The sequence below is a fragment of the Heterocephalus glaber genome, unplaced genomic scaffold (assembly GCF_053883595.1).
Source record: "Heterocephalus glaber isolate CG9 unplaced genomic scaffold, H.glaber_assembly_v1.0 deba00001429, whole genome shotgun sequence".
Lineage (NCBI taxonomy): Eukaryota > Metazoa > Chordata > Mammalia > Rodentia > Bathyergidae > Heterocephalus > Heterocephalus glaber.
This window is the reverse complement of record NW_028258294.1, coordinates 11,473,112-11,499,276: the sequence shown is the minus strand read 5'-3', so window position 1 is coordinate 11,499,276 and position 26,165 is coordinate 11,473,112. Positions and strand designations below refer to the sequence as shown.

At 39.3% G+C, this 26,165-nt stretch overlaps 1 protein-coding gene and 1 pseudogene across 1 annotated transcript in view; one reads left to right on the top strand and one right to left on the bottom strand.

Annotated features, from left to right (window-relative positions):
• Nucleotides 1–23,895, bottom strand: part of Endod1 (endonuclease domain containing 1) — a 40,971-nt gene extending 17,076 nt beyond the window's left edge. Inside the window, exon 1 of the mRNA XM_004838057.3 lies at nucleotides 23,512–23,895. Within this exon, the coding sequence (XP_004838114.1) occupies nucleotides 23,512–23,811 (300 nt within the window). The 5' untranslated portion in view covers nucleotides 23,812–23,895. The remainder of the gene's footprint in view (nucleotides 1–23,511) is intronic.
• On the top strand, nucleotides 8,443–9,746 carry LOC106008343 (CTD small phosphatase-like protein 2 pseudogene; annotated as a pseudogene).
• Nucleotides 23,896–26,165: the final 2,270 nt, after the last annotated feature.

Below are 26,165 nucleotides of genomic sequence, written 5' to 3'. Positions count from 1 at the left end.
GAGCAAACTCCCACTCCATGGGTGTGATGACTGTTTGGGAGAATTGTTCATTGTGACCTCACAGAACCTTAGTGACTAGAATAAAATGTATGAAATGGTATATGTGTCTTTAGGTATGGTGGAAATTTCTGGGATGGTACATAACACAAATGACATTATCTGTGAGAAATGGGATATTTTCTTATATACTTTGAAATGCTCAATTTTTTTACTGTGAGTATATGCTAGTTTTATAATCATAAAAGCATAAATGTAAATGACAAATACCACTACCACCACTATAGCTGAAAATTGTCCACAGGTCTACACATAAAGCTGCTGTACTGCAGTAGGAATATGACTGCACAACTTTCAAATGTTACTGCCACTAATCAGTCCACATTTGCCAAGTGCTCAACATTCAACATTTGCTACTCACATACTAAGAGCCTACATTGTGCTAGGCTGGGGGTTGGCAAGCTACTGCTCATGGGCTAAATGTTTTCATCAGTAAAGCCTTCTTGTATAGTCTGTAGCTGTTTTGTGGTAAAATAGCATAGTCAAATAGTTCAAAGAGACCACGTTGGTGGCACAGCATAAAATATTTACTATTGGCCCTTTACAGAAAAATCTGCCATTTTCTGTAGCAGATAATGAGGATTGAAGGGGGAGCAATCATAGCCCTGACCCTGTCATGATGGAATTTAGAGTCTAGTCTAGTGGTGCTTAATTAGTCACACAAATAAGTGTGTGATTCTTCTACTCATATGACTAATTGAGACACACTCACCAAGAAAGGTGTATTGGGAGCTACTACAGAGTTATTATGGCCAACTGAACTAGTTGGGAATAACATAGAATGCAAAGAACAATTAAAAAAATGTTAAGGACAAAGGCCCTATGATGAGAGAGAGTACATGGACTTTTAAAAAAGAAAGTAAAAATAACCAGAAAGAAGCCACACTGGCCAGAGTTTAAAACCTGGCAAAGTGTATAACACCAGATAAAGCTTGAGAGGGAATGCATTCAGACCAGGCCAATTCTGGAGGCCATGATAAGGAGTTGTGACTTTATCTGAAGAGAAATGGGGAGTCCAGAAGGGTTCCCAAAGAGGTATGGGAGACATAAGGAGATGGGAGAGGATTTCTCTAGCTTCAGAGTTGAGAAGAGCTAGAGAACCAGGTGGAATAGATCGTTGCAGGGACTTAGATAAGAGATGATAGGAGCTTTGACATTGGAAAACAGATGGCAAAGATTAAAGAAGTCAGTCCAAAAGAGGTGTAGAAAGTGAGGTCGTAAAACAGCCCAAGTCTTTCAAGGTCCAGTGCTATGATGGGTACCATGGTGTCAGGTACAATACACACACCCAAGAAGGAGAAAAAAGCTTTTAACTTGATTTTCCTTTCCCCATGCTTCCATGTGTCCTGAGACAATAGTGGATGCTCAGTTTTCAAAAACAAACAATGCCCATTTCCTTATATGGTCTTGTTCAATCATGCGTCTTGGTCCATTCAATCAACAAATTAGGTTTACACCAAATTTTAACACTAAAATACTAAGTGTTGAGTAGTAAGACTATGGCAAGCAGACTTCCTGAAGGCCATATTGCTATCTCACAGACACACGAGGAAGGCACATTTGCTAAGCTGTGCTAAAGTCAGGATATAAGGACAATGGTAATACCCTGTAAAGCTACAAGACTTAGCTTATTACAGTCATGAAGGAAAAAGGAATTCCTTTACCTTCATGGAGATGGGGTGTACTGAGTTGGAGCAAAGTCCCTCTTCTGGTCTGAAAGTTGGTCTCACTGCATTACTGGGTTATGAAGTTTACCAGTGCACTACATTCAGTTGGTTTTCCTTCGTAGGGAGACAGGCTGGCTGCATGGAAGGGGCTCCTGAAGTGACTGGGGCTGCAGGATGAATAAGTGAGTCCTCTGCCTCTCCTCAAGAGGTGGAGCTCTGGAGTATGTGATTTGTCTGCATCCACCCTGCCAGGGCAACTGGTGTTAGGCCAGAGGAGCTGGGTTCTCCTCAGGGTCATGCCCCACAACCAACCCAACAGCCTCTCTGGAGAAATGGCTCTACACCCTATAGGTCCAAGACCCCCACACCTATCCTCTTTGCCACTCTGACTGTTACTCAGGAAATGATACTTGCTGCTCCACAGAGTAACTCAAGTTTTGAAAGATGTGTTTACCCCAGTCTCAACCTCGTGCTTTATGCCTCATGGGAAATGTTGGCTTGCATAGGAAGGACGATAGGAGGTGCTATAATGGATTACAATAGAACATGATTGCATAGGGGACAGTGGTGAACCTATAACTTCATATTGCTGCAGGCATGAAGGTATACCTGGGCACTGTGAGTCCCTGGTGTTCTTTGGCATGTGGCTATGGAGGTGGAAACATGCCTTGCTAGCAAATGATGGAAGGCTTTAAAAGAGGAACTTCATTCAAGACATTTAAAGAAAAGCTCACCCAAGACATTGACAGGTTTGGTAACAGCTCAGATTTAAACCCTGGTTCCATCTCTTCTTAGCTGTGTGAACCTCCCTGTACTTCACCTTCCTTCTCTGTCTAGGGAGGATAATAATAGGCTCTACTTCCTATGGTTAATGTGAGATTACATGTGGAAAAGAAAAAGCCTAGAAAATTGCCTGCTATGTGATAAGCACTCAATGAGCTCTAGAATGGAGTATGAAGCTCCCATGAATCACTGATGTATATCCAAAACTGAGTTCTCACACACATACACACACACACACACACACACACACTCCACAGCTTTATTGAGGTCTGAATGATGTATTTCTTTATTTTATTTTATTTTATTTTTTGGTACCGGGGATTGAACTTGGGTCCTTGCACATGTGCAGCAGGCGGGGAAACCACTGAGCTAAATCCCCGGCCCTGAATGATATATTTCTAATGTGTACAATTTGATGAGTTTGTTGAGTTTGGACACACGCAAATACCCTGATACCACTACCACACTGATATGTCCATCAAGATAACGGATAGAGCCAACACATCCCACAGTTTCTCTGTGTCTCTGTGCTTTGATTTTTATCTTTTGTGTCTTTGGTAGGAATGTTTAACATTAGATCTACCCTCTTAACAAATTTTCAGATTGTCAACCATAGGCACATGTTGCACAGCAGCTCTCTAGAATTCATTCACTAAGAGTCACTGAAACCCTAGGGGAGGAGGAAGCAGAAAGAATTAAGATGTGTTATGTACATGTACCAACTTCCCACAGTGAATGTCATTATGTACTACAAACGTACTAAAAAAGTCATTGAAACACTACACTCATTGAAAAACAGCACCCCATTTTCACCACTCAGAGTAACAACTATTTTATTCTCACCCCATGAATAAAAGTGAATTTTTTTCTGCCGTTGCTGTTTTATTTTTACCACGTATTAGTTATTCAGACTAGCGGGTTTCATTTTGGCAAATCTATACACGCATGTAACATACTTTGATAATCCTCTCTATTACCCCTTCCTCTCTTCCTCTCTCCCCAACCCCCTTCCTCTTCTCTGTTCCTGTCCCTTCTATAAAAGTGAATTCTGGATATGGCCCCAAAGCAGCTCCTCCTTTTGTAGCCCCATTTTATTCATGTCAACTCCTTTCTTTAGATTGAGCCAACCCCTTGAGTAACGTGTGATTCTTCCCTTTCTCTCACCCCAAAGATTCTTCATCCTTACTTCAAAATATAGCCAGAACCACACTGTCACACCCTACCAAACTATTAAGATCTTGGTCAAGCCACCATTGTCACTGGCCAGATTTCTGAAACTCCTAACTGGTTTCTCCATTTCGGCCCTTAATCCCACAAATCTACTCCCAGTGTAGCAACCAGCATGATTCATTTAAAATGTAAATGAGATCATGTCAAAACCCTGAGCTTCCTGTTTCACACAGAATAAAAAACAGATTTCTTACAAATAGTCCACAAGGACCTAAGTGATCTGCCATCTCCCTCTCCACGTCTCTGACCTCATATCTTGCCATTCTTCTCTAGCCACACCAGCCTCTTATCACTTCCTCAAACCCAAGGATCATGGATACCTCATGGCCTTGCTGCTGTTACTATTCCCTCTTTCTAGAGTGTGCTTACCTGAGATATCTGTATGACTGTCTTCGTCATTTTCTTCGGGTCTGCACCCAAAAGTCACCTCCACAGTATCTTCTCAGAAACCCCTTTCTAAACCTCATTTTTCCCCTGATATTTCATATCCTTATTCCTTGCTTTATTTTTCTCCTTACATTTAAAACTATTTCATTTTTTTATTTTTTCAGTACTAAGCATTGAACCCAAGGGCTTTGCACTGAGCTTTATCTAGAGTCCCCCTTCCCTTTTTTTTGAGACAGAGTCTTGCTAAGTCACTAAGTCGCCCAGGCTGGGCTCACAAACTTATGTTTTTTATTTATTTTATTTATCATCTGCATTCTGCTAGATACTAAATCACATGAAAGCAGGTAATTTTGTCTGTTTAGCTCAGTGATCTATATTCCCAGTGCTTAGAATAGTATCTGACACATAGCAGATGCTTAGTAAATATGTGTTGACTGAATGAATTAATTACCTGAGGACTCAGGGCTTTGTTTAAGCATTAAATATTCCTGCTAAATGAAGGTCAATTAAAACTCAAGACTAATCATATCAAAATTAGAGTGTAAGTCAACTAGAATGTATAATTTCAAACAGTACTTCAGATATTTGTTTATTCTGCAAAATGAAATGTGCTTATATTTTCAGTTTTGATTAAAAATATAAAATGTCCTTAGCTTGACCTCTTGTGATTGAGCTACACTTCTGTCAGGCACAGGGTCAACAAAAGCATGACTGGAGTACTAAACTGTGCTTCTATTCTTAGTTCAGCCTATGAATCAGTTTCTTTTTTATTTCTCCTTCATTTCTATGGCCAAATAGGTAAGTCAGCAGGCAATGAATTATTGCTATGATAAATGTCAAGTTTTATGGAATAAAAAGGTCAGTAACTACTCAGTAGATATGAAATGCATCTTGAAGGAGGAAAAAATTCAGTATTCTTGGACCAATAGTAATTCCAAAAGCAAGACCGAACACTGCAGTGAGAGACTGGAAAATGGGAAGATTTATTTTCTCATATTTTTACTTTTAACACTGACAGTTTAAAAGGAAGCAAAAATCAGAAACCCAAAGAATAAAATCTTTATTCCCCCAGGAAAGCTCCATCCAATCACTATAAGATAAACTGAACCTGGGATTTTTCAAAAAGGTGGGTCAGTGGCAAAGTCATAAACAATCCAAAGAATTATATTTTGTTATCATTGTTGTAGTGCTGGAGATCAAATCCAGAGCCCTCTGTCTGCTAGACAAGAATGTTCATCAACAGATGAATGGATAAAAGAAATGTGGTATTTATACATGATGGAGTACTACTCTGCCATAAGGAAAGACAAACTTGAGTCATTTGTAGGAAAATGGATGTATCTTTAGACCACAATATTAAGTAAAATAAATCAAACACACAATTTAAGTATGACATGGTTTCTCTTATATGAGAAATCCAAAGTACAAATAGAGAGGAAAATAAAAGATCGATAATAGGAAGTAGGGAGTTAGATCTTTCTCAAAAGGGAAGTGGATCAAGATGTGGATCGAGGGGAGAAAAGAAGGTGAAAAAATGAATTAAGATGTGTTATGTATATGAACCAAACTCCACACAAGGAATGTAAACACTATGTACTGCAAACAGGTACAAAAAATAAGGAATGGGATCAAGAGATGGATGGAGGGGGAAGGGAGGGAAGGGAAAGGGGATGAAAAACAGGAATTAAGATATATTATATACATGTACCAATTCCCCACAAGGAATATAAACATTATGTACTATAAATATGTACTAGTAAAAAAATAATAAAACAAACAAAAAAGAATTTTATCACTGAGCCACATCCATAGCCCAGAACTAGGTTTAGTAAAATGAAAATAACAAATCTAATCAGCTAATTTGGGTTCTGGAGAGAAGATACTGGTATTTTAACTATAAAGCAGAATTATGAAGAGAGCTAAAAGCTTTGGACTTGAGCAGCCATAAGCTGAGTGACTGGATAAGTTACTTAAAAGCACAATGAACTTCAGTTTCCTACTGGATACAACATGGAACACAATGCCTAGAGCTGTCATAGAGATAAGTTGGATTGTGAAGACCTTTCATATAGTAAGGGATCAGTAAATGATAGTTCCTTCTTTGGGTTGTCCAAATTTGTCTGAAAACTGAAAGAATAGTGTAGAAAGTATAAAGAATAGCTACCACTGATCTGTTTCCAGACAAAATGTCCCTGAAACATCCTGCTAATAGAGAGCAAGTAAGTACCTTAACTTGCCAATCTGTGAAACAAGTGGAAACACTGAACTCAAAGGTAGAGAAAATGCCAGAAAAGGAAAAAAACCCAATGAAGGGCAGCATGTGGGGCTCCTATTCCTGCTTTTTCCACCACATTGAGGAAGAAGCTATGAGTGATCGATTGATCGTGAAACCTTCCTCCGAGCCAGATGCTTCCCCTCCTTACCCACACTTGGCACAACAGACTGGAATGCCATTGCTCACTGTCTTGTGGCAACACACCAAGTTCCTCAGGACAAAGAGGGCGGAGGAATCTCTGTATCAGTTTCCTTGTTGCTGGGGTGGTTTTTTTAAGCCAATATCTCATCCATCGATGTATTCATTCAACCTTTCATTCTCTCAGTCTCTCATCATGCATTTTCTGAGCACTTACATAAATGTGGGGACAAATAGCAAGCATTTGGGATGATATAAAGATGAATTTTTATATTTCAGGAGAGTTGTAGAACTGTTAGGAGTCATCTACCTAATCAAACATTCCATTTACATCTGTGTGTGTGTCTGAATAAGACTTTAAAGTATACACATTAATATTTACTAAGATCTTACTATTTTCTAAGTCCTATGGGCCAGGGATTTAGGTCAGTGGTTTCGTCGCCTGCTGCGCAAGCGCAAGGACCCGAGTTGGATCCCCGGTACCAAAAAAAAAAAAGAATCTAAGACCTATGCTACATGATTACTTGAGTAATCTTACTCTTGTTATTTGTTGTAACCACTCTACAAGATAAACAACATTATCACCTTAAATGAATAGATCATAAAAAAAAAGACTAGAAGAATTTAAGGTCACGCATAGCTCATAAATGGCAAAGCACCAATTTGAATCAAGTTTGTTAACAGGAAGTGAGAATCAGCATTGTCTTGTTGTCTGAATTCCTTACTCAGAGATTTAAGTGAATAATGCCTTCTGTACATCTGTTCTCAGAAGTAATGAAAAAAAGGCTGAAATTAGAATAAACTGAAGTATTTCTAGATGATTCAGAGTGTAAGCAAGAACCCACTGATAGAAATTAAAGACAGAGCACTTAATTAAGATTTTAACTTCTGACACTGTTCACGTATATTTTCTTTTTTCTTTTTTTTTTTGGTACTGGGGATCAAAAATATTTTCTTTTTCTTTTTTGGTACCAGGGATTGAACTCAGGACCTTGCGCTTGCAAGGCAGGTGCAGTGCCACTGAGCTAAATCCCCGGCCCTGTTCATGTATATTTTCTAAGATTAGAAATATGATCTCATTGAGCCCTCCAGGAAAATGCTTTTACAGTTAATCAAAACATCCCCTCATTCTAGAGCCACTGCCACTTGGGCAACATTTATGCATCCAAATATGTGCTCCCACCTGTCCTACTTAGGATGGGTGGGAAATGGAGTAGAAATTAGGAGTTTATGAGTATTAATTAAGGCTACAAACGCAGAGGATCTATAATAAGGCCAAAGAAGCTCACAATGATATACAAAAAGAGCAGAGGACTAAGAGCAATCAGTCATTGCATTCCAATCCAAGCTATGCAACATTAGATACCACAACTAATTACTCTAGCCTGTTTCTTCATCTCCACAATGAAGAGATAATATTGTATCTACCTCACAGCATTTTGTAAGATGAAATAAATGCATACTGTTATTACTAGATATAAGATTATTTTCTTCCAGTGTGTATGTTTATAAAATGATATGGAGGTGGGAAATGGCAACTGGCTGAAGGAACTGGTTCTGTAGCTGCTGCGGGCTAAGCGGGAAGGACACCCCACATTGCGCAGTCGGGACTCTAGCCGGAGCCTAAGGACACTTCTCTGTCGTCATAGTGAGTTTTACATGTGGCACCCATAAAAGATCCAATCCAAATACAATGCACTGCCAGAGTCAAAAGGAAATATTCAGAGGTTGATGATAGCCTGCCTTCACGAGGAGAAAAACCACCAAAGAATGAGACCGGCTTATTGTATTCAATTAAAAACTTCATTAAATGGGCCGGGATTTAGCTCAGTGGTTCGGGCACCTGCCTCGCAAGTGCAAGGTTCCAAGTTCAACTCCCAGTACCAAAAAAAAAAAAGAATTCATTAAAGGAAGCACACCCAAGGAAGAGAGAGAAAATCCTTCAAAACAAAGTAGAATTGAACGTGATATAGATAATAATTTGATCAGATCGACACCAAGAGCAGGAGAAAAGCCTAACAAACAGATGTCTCAAGTAAAATGGAAAAGTCAAGTAAATGGAGAAGCTGGTAGTTATGAAATGACAAATCAGCATGTAAAACAAAATGTGAAAGTAGAAGATAATCCTTCCTCTGGCAGTCCTCCAAGGACAATGTTGTTGGGGACCATATTTTCTTCTGTCTTTAATTTTTTTTCACCAGCAAATAAAAATGGAACATCAGGATCAGATTCCCCAGGACAAGCTGTGGAAGATGAAGAGATAGTAAAACAACTTGATATGGAACAAGTGGGTGAGATCACTACCAGTACTACTACATCAACTAATGGAATAGCTTACTCAAATCAAGCAGTTCAAGTGAGGCCATCAATAAACAATGGTTTAGAAAAAGCAGAGGAAACAGTTAATCATGATATCCCTCACCTTACAGCATCAGTAACTCCAGAGAGTGGTTATTCATTAGCGCATGTTGAGGCCACCTATGAAGAAAACTGGGAAGTATTTGACCCCTATTATTTCATCAAACATGTTCCACCACTGACAGAAGAACTAATAGGAAACCTGCTCTTCCATTGAAAACAAGAAGCACACCAGAATTCTCCCTAGTTTTAGATCTGGATGAAATACTAGTGCACTGTAGTCTAAATGAGCTAGAAGATGCAGCACTTACTTTTCCAGTCCTTTTCCAAGATGTCATATATCAGGTTTATGTGAGATTAAGACCATTCTTCAGGGAATTCCTGGAACGTATGTCTCAGATGTATGAGATCATTCTTTTTACTGCTTCTAAGAAGGTGTATGTAGGCAAGTTACTGAATATACTAGACCCTAAAAAGCACTGGTCAGGCACCAGCTTTTTTGAGAACATTGTGTTTGTGTACAAGGAAACTGTATAACAGACTTAAATATCCTTGGAAGGGATCTTTCAAAAACCATAATAATTGACAGCTCACCACAAGCCTTTGCATGGAATCCCGATAGAAAGCTGGTTTATGGATAAAAATGACAATGAACTTCTAAAATTGATTCCATTTCTGGAGAAGCTTGTAGAACTGAATGAAGATGTCTGACCTCACATCAGAGACAGATTTCGCTTGCATGATTTGCTGCCCCCAGATTAAAAGACTTGTCAAAACACTGAAGGGGGAGAAAATGCAGGACCCTTTTGGACTAAGACAAAAACATTCCCCATTACTGTTGAAATTTTGCATTTTTGTACCCTGTCTTGCTTTACTTATCTTTGATGCCCAATAATAATAAAGGGTTACAGACTGATCCTAACTCCTGCTGTGGAGGAGCTGCGGAATCACTCCCTTGCACTTCTCAGCTGATCTCCAGAAACCAGCTATGGAGAAAAGGTGAGCCAGTCCCAGAACCCAGAAGGAAGATCCCCTGCCACCATCCCAACCTTCTAGGGCAGAGAAGGTGATCCATGTGGGTGACAGAAGCACTCCCCCCTCCATGGAAATGAGAAGACATGTAAACAAGCCTCAAAAACAGACTTCCAGATCACCTACAGCAACCCCGAAGGGAAACGAGATGGAACAATCTGATACTCAACCACCTGGACTCTCTGAACTGGCAACAAAAGAGGATCTGGGAAAAATGAAATCAGAAATAATTACTCAGATAACAGCAAAGATTTTGCTCATGGTGCAAGACATGATTAATAAATCTAGAGAGGACACAGATTAAAAAATAGAGGATCTGAGGAACATGATGGAATCCCAACATAGGGAACAAATGGAATCCATAAAACAGATGCAAACAGATTTCCAGGAGACTAAAAACTCCATCAAAAGTCTGCGCAGCAGAATGAACCAATGGGAGGATAGAATTTCAGGTATAGAAGAAAAGATTGCAATTAGTGACCAGGGAAAGAAAAATTGCTTTAAAATTGTAAAGGAACACAAGAAATCAATCCAGCAGCTGCTAGACAATGCAAAGAAGAATAACATAAGACTGATTGGAGTCAATGAAGAAAGAGGAGAGAGTGCAGATGACATAAAAAAACCTGTTCACAGAAGTGGTGACAGAAAACTTCCCAAGGAGGGGAAAAGAACTTGACATACAGATAAGTGAGGCATATAGGACTCCAGCTAGCCTTGATCAAAAAAAATCTACATATAGGCATATAATAGTTAGGATTCCAGAAATCCAACAGAAGGACAAAATTCTACAAGCAGTGAGAGAAAAGAAACGAATCACATACAAAGGAAAGCCCATCAGAATCACAGCAGACTTCTCAATGCAAACCCTCGGGGCAAGAAGAGCTTGGAGTGATGTATTGCAAGCCCTAAAGGAAAACAGCCTCCAACCCAGATTGATGTACCCTGCAAAACTATCTTTCAAAATGGATGGAGAAATAAGATACTTTCATGATAAAGAGCACCTCAGGAACTTCATAAATATCAAACCGGCACTCCAAAAACTTTAGACAATACCCTAGGAAAAGACAATGAGGATCACAACCCCAGGAAATCCAGAAGTATGAATCCATTGGGTGTGACAAATTAAACACAAAGGGGGAGAATCCAACAAAAAGTCATGACAAGGTTTTTAAAACTTTTGACTTCATCTCCCTAATGAGTGTATAATTCAATCTTGTTATTGTACTGATTAGTATTTTTCTGATTCTAGAGTTGCACACCTTTCCTTGTGCTATATTGGCTATTTATCATCATCTTATGTCTACTTTTTAATTGGGTTGTCTATTAATGAGCTCTAAGGATTCTTTATATATTCTGATCATATGCATTATAAATATGGTCTGCTTAAGGACTTTTCATTTTAATGATGTCATTTAAAATTCTAAATTTTGATGGAATCTCATTTATCAATTTCTTTTATACATCATGTCTTTTGTATACTAGGTAGTTCTTGCCTACCCTGAATTCATAAACATTTTCCCTTATAATTTCTTCTTAAAATTTTATACCTTTAGGCTTTCATATTTAAGTTCATAGATCTCTTCAAGTTATTTTCATGTATGGAAATAAAGGGTTGAGGTTAATTTTTTATATACGGATACCAGGTGTTCTAGTGCCGTTTGCTGAAAACACTATCTCTTCCTCAGCTCTTGAATTGAGTTTATATTCTATAAAATCCTAATGTTAAATGATCTTTCAAAACTCACTGGACCATATATGTGTGGTTCTATTTCTAGATTCTCTGTTTTATTCCAATGATCTATATGTCTTCCCTTACACCAACACTGCCTTGATTACTGTAACTTTAGAAGAAGTCTTAAAATTAGGCACTAAACGTCTTCCAACACTGTTTTTTTTTTTTTAACTTTTCTAGGTCCTTTGTACTCCTACATAACTTTTAAATTTCAATATCCAATTCTTCATTTATAGTAAGTATACACAGACCTGAATTTTTATGTATACCTCATGTTTTCTAATCCTGCTAAACTCAAATACAAGTTCTAGGGGCTCCTAGAGATTTCTTAGTATTTTCTCTGTAGATGATCATTTCATCTACATATAAAGATTTTACTTCTACCTTGTCAATCCTATCCTAATTGTGTCATTTTATTGCCAGACTATTTTGGTGGGGACTAGGTTTCAAAGTTTAATGGACAGAAAAAGAGTAAGCATATCTTCCCTTGTTCCCCACCTTAAGGAGAAAGCATTGTATCTTCTCCATTCATATAAGACGTTCTCGCTGGAAGTATGGAGAACATGTCTTTAATCTGTTGAGAAGGTTCTGTTCTACTTCTAGGCTCCTGATAGCTTTGACCATGAACAGCTGTAGAATTTAGTCCAATACTTTTTCTCCAACTAGTGACAGGATCATATGGCTTTTGCCTTTCCTCTGTTAAAATGATGACTTCTGGGGGTGGATCTTCCAATGCTGAACCAACACTGCCATCCCTATAACAAAACCACTTTCTACATACTGGCAGATCTGACTTCTAATAGTTTGTTTTGTTAAACAAATTTCTATGTTCATACTTTTTTCTTCTATTATCTTTATCCAGTTTTAGGATTAGCACGATGTTGAGTTCCTAAAGTGAGGGGAGAAGTGTTCCTTCTTTTCTCTGCTTTAATTGTTTGATATAATTTATCAGTTAAAATGTTTATGAGCCTGCTATTGTCATATAGGTAGGTTTTCAAGCTAGGAATATACTTTCTTTAATAGGTGCTATTCGAATTTTATATTTCCTCCAGAGTTAGTTTCATTAATTTGTCTTCCAAGGTACTTCTTAGAAGTTGTCAAATTTATTTCAAAACAGATTTTTGAAATATGCTTTCTATATCCTTTTAAATTCTGTAAAACCTGTGGTAATGTCGCCTAGATCTTGATATTGTAATTTTAAAAATGTACAATTGATATTGTGTAACAGGAAGAAAAGGTCTAAAGGTGCCGGGGAAGTGGGAGGGGTAGGGGAAAGGAAAAAAGGGAAAAGAAAAAATATGAGAAAAGGAAAAAAATGGAAACAAAGTCTTTGCAAAAAGGAAAGGGTGGAGGGGGTGAAGGGAGGGCAAGGGAGGGGGGGAAAAAAGAACCAAGAAACTCATGTAATGGTACAAGATCCCGATGATGAATGCAACTGTATTTTATACCGAAAATGTACCAATAAACTTAATAAAAAAAGAAAGAAAAAAAAAGAATCAAAGGTTACAGAAAGAGACTTTATTTCAGATTGCATACATACAGTAGGTAGGCTAAAACAGAAGACTCTTTAGAACTAACGCAACTCCAGTGAAATTTTTTTATGTACAGGACATCTGCAGTTTATAAAGAATTCTGTTTCTGCCACCAGCAGTTTGACCTGTAGTTACACAGGATTTTATGATAATAACAGAGATGCAAATGGACTTTTATTTTGTTTGGTGCTCTAAGTGGGTTTGTAGCCACTTTTCTGTTACTTTACAATTCACATTTCAAGAGGAATGACTAGTAAATTTGTTTTATTTTTCCAGTTAAGGTTTATAACCTTCTTACATTTTTGACCTGTATTAGATTAGAATTTCACTATGCATTCCTTTTAGTTGAGGTGCTTCATAATTTTCTGGAAATAGTCAATTTTTAGGTTTTTTTATTATATGTTTGAATGGCCATTTTTCTGCTTTGTCTGCCTGTATACTGTATATTTGTTTAAAACTATTCTCTAATTTTAGTCCATTTAAGTTTCATTTAGAAAGACATGCATTTATATTTTGTTTCTGTAACATTCTACTGTCGGTGAAATCTTTTCAAAAATCAAGAGACTGGGTAGATAAGATATATGAACAACTAATATTCAAAAGATTTAAACCATTGAGATGGTGTGTATTTTCAAATGGTAATATCTTGCAATGGCACACATATTTAATGGATAAAGGTATACCTCAGGCTTCATTGTGCTCACCAATCTTTGAGGAGAATGAGTTAGTCACCTGTTGGGCTTAATTTAAGTATCACTCCCTTTGGTTTTCTCCAGGAATGAAGTATTCAGCACAGTGACTCAGTATTTTTAATTACTTTGCATGGGCTGGTAGTATGTACCTCTGTTATGCTCTCACTTACAATCAATTTAAAACTCTGTGTAACAGCTTGGTACCTAACAGTAGCTATGCATAATCCTGTGGCACAGTACACTCCCAAGCTACCAATGCAGTTAATATGCTCTCGTAGTGGTTTTCTATGCTATATGAAAATGGTCTTCAAGCCTTGGTTCTCTAATGCAGCTATCACAAGAGGTTGATATTTTTATAGTGGCATGTAATCTCCTATTTGGGAGGCTTTTTATGGAAGGTAGAATTTGTAAAAGTATGCTTTGCCTCTCAACTGCATTAACATGTAAAGGATGTCAAAGAATGGCACTTTTTATGTATATTACCTGTTTACTTGCACAACTTATTGTACAAATTACATGCAGCTTCATTTTCAAATGAATCCTTAAAATAAGGAAATTTTTTTAGGAAAACATTTAATTTTTGTATTTTTTATTTTAAAAGCATGAGTTATGTCAGCTTTCAGTGTATTAATGAAGATTTTAACTTTTCATCAGGTTGAGTGTTTTCTTACTATATTATCTGTTGCGTGTAGTTAGCATATTGTGTCACTGAATTGTTTAAAAATTTAGCATGTAGACCAAGCCTCTTTTGTGAAAAATCCTTATTCATTAAAAAATAATCATGGCAGATATTTTGCAAAAAAAAAAAAAAAAAGCAAAGTATTTGCAATTCAGAGATTGATTTTTTTTTAATTAAAAGAAATGTATTTTGTTTGCAGGAAAAAATACTACAGATTCATTTTAATGAGAATCTTTGAAATGTATTTATCTTTAGGGCATCTGGGCATCTTTATGCTGTTTGTCTTATGTCTTTCTTGAAATAAAATGTACATACGTTACCTTTACATGTGCTCTTGCTCAAAATTGTGAACCCAGTTACATTTTTCCTTGTTCTCTTCCTTTTTATGCTCAAACAGAAAAACCTATATAAGATCTGAACTTTCAGGATGCATCATATTTGCTGAAAGTTTTCTTGATTTAAGTAGGAGTCTCAAAGGGCCTTCCCACAACTTATAGGGAAATGTAAGCACCTAATACAGTTGTGCCTACGAGCACTTTAATAACAAAAGGCAACTTTTAAATTAATCATCTTTTATTAATGGTACAGTTGTTTTCAGCTCCATACCAGAAGAGTTCCTTTAAGTAAAAAAACGAATCAAGCATAACAAGGTTCTGTAAAGAAATAAAAGAAACTTTATATGGCCTGAGAAAATTCTTGATACTAAATTAATACTGTATATTTTTCTCATTACATTATTTGGGTAATTTTTAAATTGTTAATATAAAAATTTATGAAGAAAAAATTTAGTCAGCTTGCTTCCACTTTAATGTTTTATCTTCTCATTATCTCTTTTATCTTTTGATAGACATGGAACACTTCCATTTAATTGGAACTGTGTATTTTTTTGAATTGAGATGTGCCCAGCCCGTCAGCTCACACAGGAAACATGAAGTCTTAACTGACTGTAGTAATTGCAGGAGAAATGGATCCATGATGAGACACAGCAAAGTACCTGCATACACATTACAACTCTGAAGGACATTCACCTTGTGCTATTTCCAGTGATAAATGCTAGCTTTTAAGACATTTTTTTAAATGTTTTATCATTGTTAGAAAGGATGTTTTAATCAGTTGTTTTTTAATTTCGTGTAGCCCTAGATTTATCACCATATTTCTCCTTGGGTCCTAAAATAGAACTGATGAGACTTCATAACCATAAATTGTTTTATATTGGCTAGTATGTATATTTATTTACCTAACAGCTTTATCTGTTTCCCAAAATTGATTTGGGATTTTTTTACAGTATTGTGTAACTTCTATAAATGGCTATTTTCTTATAACTGTCAGTGAAATGGATGTGTACATTGTTTTTTAATATATATATATATTTCTCTGGGTTTTTTTAGGGTTAACATAGAATTTCTTTTTTAAGTTATCTTTGGCCAATGACTTTCTCAGTTAGATATTTCATTCAGCATTCTAAAGAAGTTCGTTTCTCACTGTTTTGTCGTCAATTTGCCTAAAAGAGACTTCATCTCATCAATGAAGAGCATTTCATTATTACTACAAATCTTTCCAGTGAGCACAGAATTCTTCATAAAGACCAGCTCTCTTCCACATCTGAGTCAGTACATAAAACTGCAATGTAAAGGACACTGAAGCATTCATTTATTTGTACTAATATGAGGGTGTTATATACTACATCATTAGCTAGTTAAGTTTTTCTGACCTGACTTCTCTGCCTTCACAGGTATTTGTTATCTTTTAATCTTGTGTATTTGAATTAGTTAATAGTTACCCACCAAATAACTCTGCCAAGCAACTTGGAAAGAATGTTTATTTGATTTCCCCTTACAGGGGAAGAGTGGACTGGGAACAAAAATGTATGAGCCAGGAGGCCTTGGGTTGTCATTTACTCACTTTGTTATTCCCCTCATGAGCTGTATTTGAGTATAGTATTTTCCAGCACTGATGTACTTGATTATGTCACTACTTTTCATGTCTTCCTTTGAGTTGAAAGCCTGCTAGGAACTTGTAAAGAATTCATTAATACAATTTCAGAATAAGAACCCCAAAACTCTTATACTTCAATGCTACTCAAATTATTACTAGAATCCAAGTCTCATTAAGTAGGACATATTTTTATAAAATGTTTCTCTGAATCTTAAAATTACTTATGGAAAGGCAAGAGTTCCTTGGGATATACCACATTTTGGGATTTTTTTTTTTAAGGGAGGATAAGATACTAGTTAATGATTTTGATATTAGTATTTTAAGATACACACCAGTGACCCCCAAACCTGACTGTTCATTAGAATTACTCTGAAGAGAGTTAGCCCAGAGGATTCTAAGATAGAAAACATGTAAGATCTGGATGTCAGATCAGAAATTACAGACAAAATTATAGCTTTATTGTATTTGGAGAAGGGGGATGCATTGGATATTTTAATTGGAGATAATAGTATGCCTAGCAAACTTTTTCACAAAATAAATCTTTGTGATTTTCATTCTAGAAAACAGTATTCTGTAAAAACCCAAATTTAATCATATTTCTTTATATCATACCAGATAACCGTGTAGCTCATCTCTCTTCTGGCTTTAGTAACTGCTCCTCCTTCCATATACACCTTTTTTGTCCCTTTTTTTTAACTTTAAAAGAATGTGAAAAACTAGCATCATTGTGTATGTAAACACTCCAACTGCATTTCAGTTTAAGTTTCCAGTTTCTCATGAAGTTCAATCACTTTTGTAGCTGAAACAATTTGTGTGCAAAGCCTACATCTAAACACTTGAGGAAATGATCAGTAACTATTCAGTACCAAACATGGTAAATCTCAAGTGGCAGTGGACTTCCAACTCATCAACTCGTTCCCTCTCCCATACCTTCACAGCCTCACAGTCAAGGTCAGCAGGAAGCTCAGTTGGCACCTTCATGGTGACCTCTCCATTATCCTGCCTCACTCGGAACCCTTTTCAGTTTATTTACTATGCAGTAGACAGTCATTCTTTTGTACTCAGCTAGCTTTGGTTTATGTGCCAATGCTTTGTCTTTCTGTTACACACAGTTGTTTTGATTTATTTACAATATATGCTGTGCCATTTTGATTTTTATTGTGTTTGGTTGGTTGAATAAATTTGCGACACTGAAACACTTGAGGTGATAGTTAAAAACAAATACCAGTATTTGATCCAGTTTCATCTCAACCGTGTTATACCTGGACATTTTAGATGTTTATCAAAGGTCTTTTATGGGGAAGAAAGTAAATGTATGAAATAATAAATGTATGACATTTATAAGTAATGTTGGCTCAGAACAAACTTTTGAAAACTTAGTTGAGAAATTTTTGGATCAACTGAAAAAAAAAGCATGACTTTTGAAATCTCTGAATGCCTTGGTTCTCAGTATTATTCTTTTTGAATTTATTTCTTATTAATGTAGTTTTTAAGACTTTTTTTCTGACAGTATTATGTAATTTTTTAGCGTGGGTAGATGGGAGTGTCGCTTGTATGTTATCGTACAGCTGACATGTATTTTTTGTCTATTCTTTATTACCGTAGTAGTTTCATGCTATGTAGGTACCATAACCAACCTATTGTCTATGAGAAACATGTAAGATAATGTATTTACAGCCATTGTTACAAGTTTATAATGTATTTTTCTATCTTGTTTTATATGTATGTTATATAACATTCAAAAAGAATTTTTTTCTTGATTGAGAAAAGGATACAAAATGCAAAATCCACAGTTTTGATAACTGAAAATTGCCAATTGTTTTGCAGTACTTTATTATACTGGGTGTCTTGTCTTTTTTGGGCTTTTAGTTAGCTAATGAATGAATACATTAGACACTTTTGGGTTTTAGTTGGGATTTCACATAGCTTGCATTTTAATTCTTTGGTTCTTTGCTGTTTCTATTAACCCATAGCATTATTTTAATAAATATTATAATACCAACCTAAAAAAAAAGAATTACTCTGAAGAGCTTTTAAGGTACAGATTCCTGAAACCTACCACTAGAAAATTTTCATTTTGTCTAGAATGGGACCTGGGAGTTCTGTGTTTTTAAAACTTTTCCTAGTGATACTAATAGTCAGATTTTGGAAATATGTTTTAATAATGGGACAGTGGTTTGAGAGTAGGCAACAAAATAAAAGTTTACCAGACTTTTCTCTGGTAGTTATTTTCCCCTATTTATTTTTTTTTTTAAACTGGGACCAGATTTCACAGAACTTAAGATACATGGAGGAATAATAAGACTGAGGCTATATTGTTCATTACCATTTTTGTCTTTCATACTTTTTTAAAAGTTTGCATTTCTAGGACTTGGATAGGTGATCATAAATATACAGCTGATGGACATGACCCTGAATAAATATATATATACACACACACACACACACACACACACACACACACATACTGTAAAATATTTCACTTTTTTTAATTTTATAAATCTTTGTAGAAATAAGCAATGAAATACTACTTTCATTTTTTGAAAAGGGATTTTTTTAAGATAGTGTCCTTTGGCATTAAGGTAGGCGGGAGCTAATATTCTCTCTACCTGTTTCCACATGAATCAGTATAAAGTCATGGACATTTAAAAATCTCAATTTCTACTTATTTACTACGCAGTGTAGCCATGAACAAGTAATGTAGATTTAGTTTTCTCATCTTCAAATGCCCTGATCACCCTACCTCACTGGGTTGTTGTGGGGGTAAATAAAACTTTTATGGAAGCAAAAAAAAAAAAAAAATATGGTTATATGTGTTGGCTTCTGGTATGAATTAGCAATGTACTTTGGAAGGAGATCATTAGTACCTTAAGTAAATGTTCTTCCATTAAAGAGAAAAAGTTAAGAAACCAAAAGGCGTAAGGCACCATGCACTAAATCAGATTCCAGTTCTCAGGTTTCAGGAGTCTTGAATGGGAACCCTCCAGACCATCTCCATCGTACCAGATGGACTTTTTCATCTCTTTCTTGCCTTCTCGCCATGCTTAATTTAAAGGTGACCACATTCCACATAAAACACAACTGCCCTGTGTCCTCTGTTTTTTCTACTTTCCTCTAAATTTCACATTTTGTTCCTCAGAAGGTCTCCTTTATATTCCTCCAGTGCGAGCAGACATGAAAGCCTGTATACAACATTAAAGGACTGTTATGAAGAGAGATCCAAATCATTTGGGATGGTTCCAAAGGCCAGAGCTAGCACTGATGGGGTGGCCTTCAAGGAAGGATGCCCTTCCATCTTTGCATACTGAATGTATTCACAAGAGAGGTAACTGGCCAATTACAGGGTTAGGCTTTTGAAACAGGAAGCTCCCCTCCAAGAAAACTCAAGAGTATATCAGTCCTGCAGCTTGACTGATCCTTCTATTTTATTCAAAAATAAATTGTTTTATTCAACATTTATTAAGTGCTTTCTGTGTGCTAGGCACTAGGAATACAAACAATCAAGGGTAAGATATATTCCTCAGCCCTCAAGACTCATACTGGGGAGATAGATAGGTAAGCAGGTAATTACAAAACAATTAAGTACACAAACAGAAAATCTGCAGTAGCACTGAGAGGGTGGACCTAACTCAGGTTTGGAATTCTTTCTGGAGCAGGTGGCACTCAAACTTAGTCTTAAAGAATGACAGTGTAGAAACAGCACTCAGGGGAAAGGGAATCAGCAGAAGCAAAGAAACTGACCTGGCAAGTGCAGCTTATGAAGGAACTTCAGGGAGCTTGATGCTGCTGGGACATAGATATGAATTCGGAGCACAGTGAGAGACAGGGCTGTCGGAGAGCCAGGAGCTGGGCCATGAAAGGCCTCGTAAACTGCATTGTGCAGCTTGAACTTTGGCCAACACCTTAAAGGTTTTAAGCACAAATGTGACTCAGGCTCTATCATCTTCAATTTAGAAGTGTTTTTTCAAAGGGGATCATCAAACCAGCCTTGAGAGCTGCTGAACTGGGCTGTGTGAATGGGAGTGTCGGTGCAGCCCTGCCTGATTCACTGCTGGAGTTCAGCTTTGAGCTCCTTTGCTCCCCTCCTCTTCCCCCTGTCTGCTGGACCTCTGGGTAGGGTGATGTGGCCACAAAGCGACTTTGGCATCATAAACTGCTTGGAAGCAGCCAGAAGTACACACTGAGATCTGAGCATTTCTCTGCAGTAAGGACCTTGGCAGGCCCTGGGAGCAGTAGGGAGGTCAAGTTTGCTGCAGTGCACTCTAGAACCTGCCTGTACTTCCTATCTCCTCTATCCTCCCTCTCTCCTTCCCTCCCTCCTAATATTCTTTGGCTCCTAGCTGACTTGATCTAAAGTTGGAGGTGAAGACAACACAGCATGGGGTGGGGGGGTCATCTACCTTGCAAGGAAAAGTATCCTGCACTTCTCAGTCCTGGTGACCACTGATTTCTGCATCAGGATGGGCACTCCAGCCTCCCATCCTTTCCAGAACTACTGTACCTATCACCTCACAAGCTGTTATTTGGAGCTATTTCACTCTCCTGCCTCATCCTCTTTGATCTCCCAGGCCCTCCCCTCATTACCCCACCCAGGTTCTCCATGGCCTTCATAACTTAGTTCTCTTCACTTCTCTGGCAAATCATGTTTCCTAATGACTCTTTCAGTAGCTGCATAAATGGCTCTGCTTCCCTAAGCCTTCCTTGATGACTCCATCTGACCCAACTCCTCCCATCCATCATTCACCTTTATTCTGAGCACCCGACTGCAGTGAACTATATTCATGTGTATTAGTTTACTTGTTGCAACCACTCCCCACAGACTGATCCCTGAATCTGCCAGCCTACCTCACTTGTAATGCTTGTACTGCTTCCTCTGCTTGAAATTCACCCCGCCTCAGCTCCCTTCTGAACTCCATCTTACTCTTTCAGGCACAGCACAAATGCTATCCTGATCCTAAGGCTTTCTACTATCACCTTAAAGACAGATTAAATCTGATAGGACTGTGTTTACCTCTATTAAATTGTTATTCTCCTGGGTGTGGTGATGCATGCCTGTAATTCCGGCACTCTGAGAGACTGATGCAGGAGGACTACAAGTTGGAGTCCAGCCTGGACAATTTGGCAAAACCCTATATCTAAACAAAATGGAAAGGGTTGGGGATGTAGCTCATTATGAAGCCCCTGGGTTCAATCCTCACTACAGCAAAAATAATTAGATAAAAAAATAAGTACAATTATGCTTTTTCTGCTTATGTTGTAGCAACAGCTAGAACATATGTGTCAGGGACCTCTCTGAGAACTTCATATACAGTAACTCATTTAATCATCACAATCTCCCTAACTTATTATTTGCAAGGTGGCCTGGCCAAGTTTATAGCCAGTCACGGGAGGACCTGGAATGTGAAACCAAACATCATGGCTCCAATACAATGCTGGGCCACCTCTCTACCCAGCAAGCTGCACCTGCAGGCAGGAAGCCCTTGAGTTCTGCAGCTCCACTCAGCTGCATGTCTGGCATACAGGAGATGATTACTAAGTACACTTTGAATTAACTGCTATGTATTTAGTTAGCATTCCCATGACTTCACTGTGTGTACACTGTCTCCTCCAGCTGTCCATGAGATCCTCAAGGAACAAAGACTAAGCCATCTATTTTCTTCCTAGGGTCACAATCACAATGCATAATGAGGAGCTGGAGAACATACAGTACTTCAAGCTCAAGGGGTGAAGTTGGAGGGGAACTAATTTTAGATTAAAATATTTTAAGTGTGTACAATTTAGTCTGTTATCACAAGCCTAATCTCATAGGTCCTGACATAAACAGGTAAAGTACGTGGAGGGAGGTGGAAAAGGTAAGGAAGCTAGAAGCAAATTACTGGAGATCTGGCTAAGGTCTCAGAACTATAAATACCTGAATGAGATTACAACACAGAGGTTCTGAATGAAGCACTTAAAAGCCAGTCTGCTGTTCAGGACCAGGGCTGAGGAGTAGAACCAAGGGCTGTTCCCATGGGAACCAAAGGAACCAAGCTCCTTCTCCAGCAGCAGGAGAGGGAGGCTGGTGAGAGGTCAAAGGGGAGCAGGGCCGGGTGTTCTAAAGAGGGGGTGGACTGAACAGAGTAAGCCAGGATGTGTTAAGAACAGGCTAGCAAGTTCCACAAGGTTTCTGGGGGCCTCTGGTTTGGCCCCTATCACCAGACAGACACAGCACCAGGAGAGGTGACATGATTCCTAAAGTGGTCTGATAATATTAATATGCAGAGTCAGGAAAAATTGGCTTGTCCTTCCCATCGGCAGAAAATAGTGGCTGTTTCCCTATCATCTCCTTGCATTTCTAAGAGTCCATGCCTTTATTGTATTGTTCTAACTCAATATCCCTTCAGATGAAATGTCCTCACTGCCCTGTGAAGAAGGAAGGATTTCTGTCCTAGGGCTCCGCAGAAAGGCATGCTTCTCTATAGAAGGAGCAATGACTTTCCAGCCAAAAGATCCTCCCATTTTACCAGCTGGCAGCTCTTCCGAAACTCTACACACACACACACACACACACCTCCCCCCCGCCCCCCAGCCTCGATCTTCTCTTCTATAAAATGAGCATGAAAATGCCCATCCACCCTCAAATGAATGCTGCAGCAAAGACATGCGCCCAGCCCAGGCTTTCTGCGGATCTGTATGGTCTCCAGAGCCTCGGTCTCACGTTCCTCACTCCTCGGGAAACAAATAAGACACCGCAGATGTCTGCGCCAAATTGTAGGGAAAGCCATCTCCCCAGGGGACCTCCCGCCCCTGCGGCTTAAGTGAAAGCTCCCAGACCGCCAAGCTTGTACAGTATCTTCGACAGCGAGCAAGACAAGCTGTAACTCCGGGGGCGCAGCAGGGTGGGTCCGAGTCCTGGCTTTCCGGGCCCAAGGCGCTGCAGGTGTGAAACCGCCTTTCCCTGCCCTGCCCCTCGCGGGGCTGCAAAGAGCCCCCGAGAGCCAGCGCCGCGCCCGGCTCGGGAACCCCCTCGCCTACCTGCGGCTCCACCAGCCAGCGGGGCTCCGCCCTGCGGAACGCGGGGCGCACAGCGCGGAACGCCGAGAACACGGGAATGCGGTCCCGGGGGCTGTACAAGGTGGCGAAGTGCGCGGCGCCCTGGAAGCGCTGACAGATCTTCACGTGGGAGTCGGTCGCCAGCCCTGCAGGAGGGGTCTCGGAGTAGAAGAACTTGTCACATTCACCAAAGCCGGCTTCCTCGTCGCCCACGAGCCGGCCTTCCAGCAGCCGGGCCAGGGCCAGCAGACTGCCCAGCGCGAACCAGCGCGCGGTGCCCATGGCGGCCTCTGCGAGCGGCGGGGCCGAGCAGCGGGGCGCCCGCGGCGCGGGCTCTGGGCTGGGCGGGAACGCGCCGCGCAGCTGGGCCGGGCGGAGAGGGGAAGTCCGAGCTTGGCGAGGCGGCCCCGGCGGCGGGGCGGGTCCCGGTCCCAAGGCCGCGCCCCTTCTTTACCTCCCTTCCCGAAGATGGCCGCAGAGCCCTGGGGCCAGCGCTCCGGGTGCTCCCGAGCCTGGACACGCTAGTCACCTCCTGCCTGGTCTCATCAGCCCTCGAGGGCGCGCACGAAGAGTGGAAAGTCTGAGCAGACCTGACCCTAAGGGACGTCTGGATACCGAAGCCTCCGGATCTACTGCGCCCTCCGGGCTCCTCAAGGACGGGTGCGGAGAGGCATCTCAGATGCTTGCCGAACCGTGGCTCTGTGGAGCGGCTGGACAGAGACCTACCCCTCTGAAATCTCGTAAAGACCAGTCTTGTCGTCCCCTCTGATAACCAAGCTAAGCAATCTTGTTAAAGGAAGTTCCCAACCTAGGCAGACAGTACAGCCCTGCTGTGGTTGGAGCAAGGGTGAGCAACCAAACAAGACACCAATGAAGGAAGGAGACTAGCCAACAACATTGGTTGATTGGTTGGTTGATTCGTTCCTTCATTTATTTCTCTGAATGCTTATGTGCCAGCAGGAGTTAGGCGCTGGGTTACTACAAAAGTAAACAAGAACAGGCCTCCTGCGGTCATGAAGACAATAGCGTAGTGGAAAAGCTTGTCATTAGCCAAAGATGAATGTTATTAAATGAATAATTAAAAACTGAGCATGACCTATGGGAACTTGATCCCTACACAGGTTTAGAATGTAGTCTGAGAAAGTTTCCCTGAAACAAGTGGCATTTGAGCTGAGACCTAGAGGATGAAATTAACTAGGAAAGAACACAGGAGTGTGTGCTAAGGGGTCATTTCTCAGAAGCCAGCACGACATGTTGGAGCCCCTGAAGGAAGGGTGGTGTGGGAAAAGAGGAGAGAAGTGGGGCACAGCTCGGAGGCAGGGGTATAGTAGACCAAATCCTCACACATTTTTTGACAAGGCCTACAATGAGAAAATAAGTTTTATTAAATAAATTTTATGCTTATCTTTGACACAGCAATCTTGTATTTCTGTCCTACCTCATTCCACTTTTTAAAAAATGCTGATGGTTGATCCATGAAATTGTCTGACCCACTAAAGTTTCATAAACTGCAATTTGAAAAGAATATTATAAATCATGTTGAAGTTTTCTAATCTTTCAACAAGAGTGGCACAATCACACTTGGTTTCTCTGAGCAGAGACTGATGGATTGGAGTGGTCCAGAATGACTGAAAATACTGCAATAATCCAGGTGAGAGGTGGGAATTTAGAGTAGGGTAGTGGTAATAGAGCCAGAGCGCCTACTCAGGGCCAGGAGCCTTCTCTGCGACATTATCAATTAATCTTATTTCACCACTGTGTCACCTGGGAGCTGAAGACCAGAGCATATCAGTGCCTACCTGAGATAACGACAGGGAGTTCTGAGCCAGGTTTAAAGCAGGTCCCTCTGATTTCCAAGCCTGGCCTTTCCTCTAAATCTAATCTGGATAAGCCTATAAAGTAGGAGACTAGCTCACAAGAGAACACACTGTTGAATTTATGAACAAATTCCTTACAGGTTTCAGGCCTGAAAATACTGACTAGCCTTTTTCACTGATATGAAATTAAACACATATCTTTTTGCAACATGGTCTTGCTAAGTTGTTCAGGCTAGCCTTAAACTTGAGATACTCCTGCTTAAGCCTCCCTAGTAGCTGGGTTTACAGGTATGTACCACCATGCTTGGCCTAAATTTATATCTTACTTTTTAAAAATTACCACGTATACATTTGGTGTGATATATCAGAAGTATCCCTTTGATCTGGGGTTATGACCCTGGTCACCTAATGTCTCAGTTAAGTCATCTCATCCTTGCAGGCCTTTTATGTCCTCTCATTGTGGTGATGTCTCTCCTGGGATACTGAAAAGATTATAGACTTCACAGGATTTTTTAAATATTTATGTTATTTTATAAGAATGTAAGTATTCCCCAGTTTCAATTCATGGTGTCACCCCTTCATAACTGTATAAACACAATTGAACAACTGAGATTCAATCTCTCATCTGTGCTCTTTGACGATGTATCTATTATGGTACTTATCACATTAGGGTATTAATGATTCCTGTATTTTTCCCCACTAGATTATGGACTCTTAGGTGCAAGGTAGTATTCCCTTAATCTCTGGATCACAGTGGCTACAGATGTCGAATATAATAGTTATATTGTATTGTATTCTGGCAAATGCAGAAAATACAAC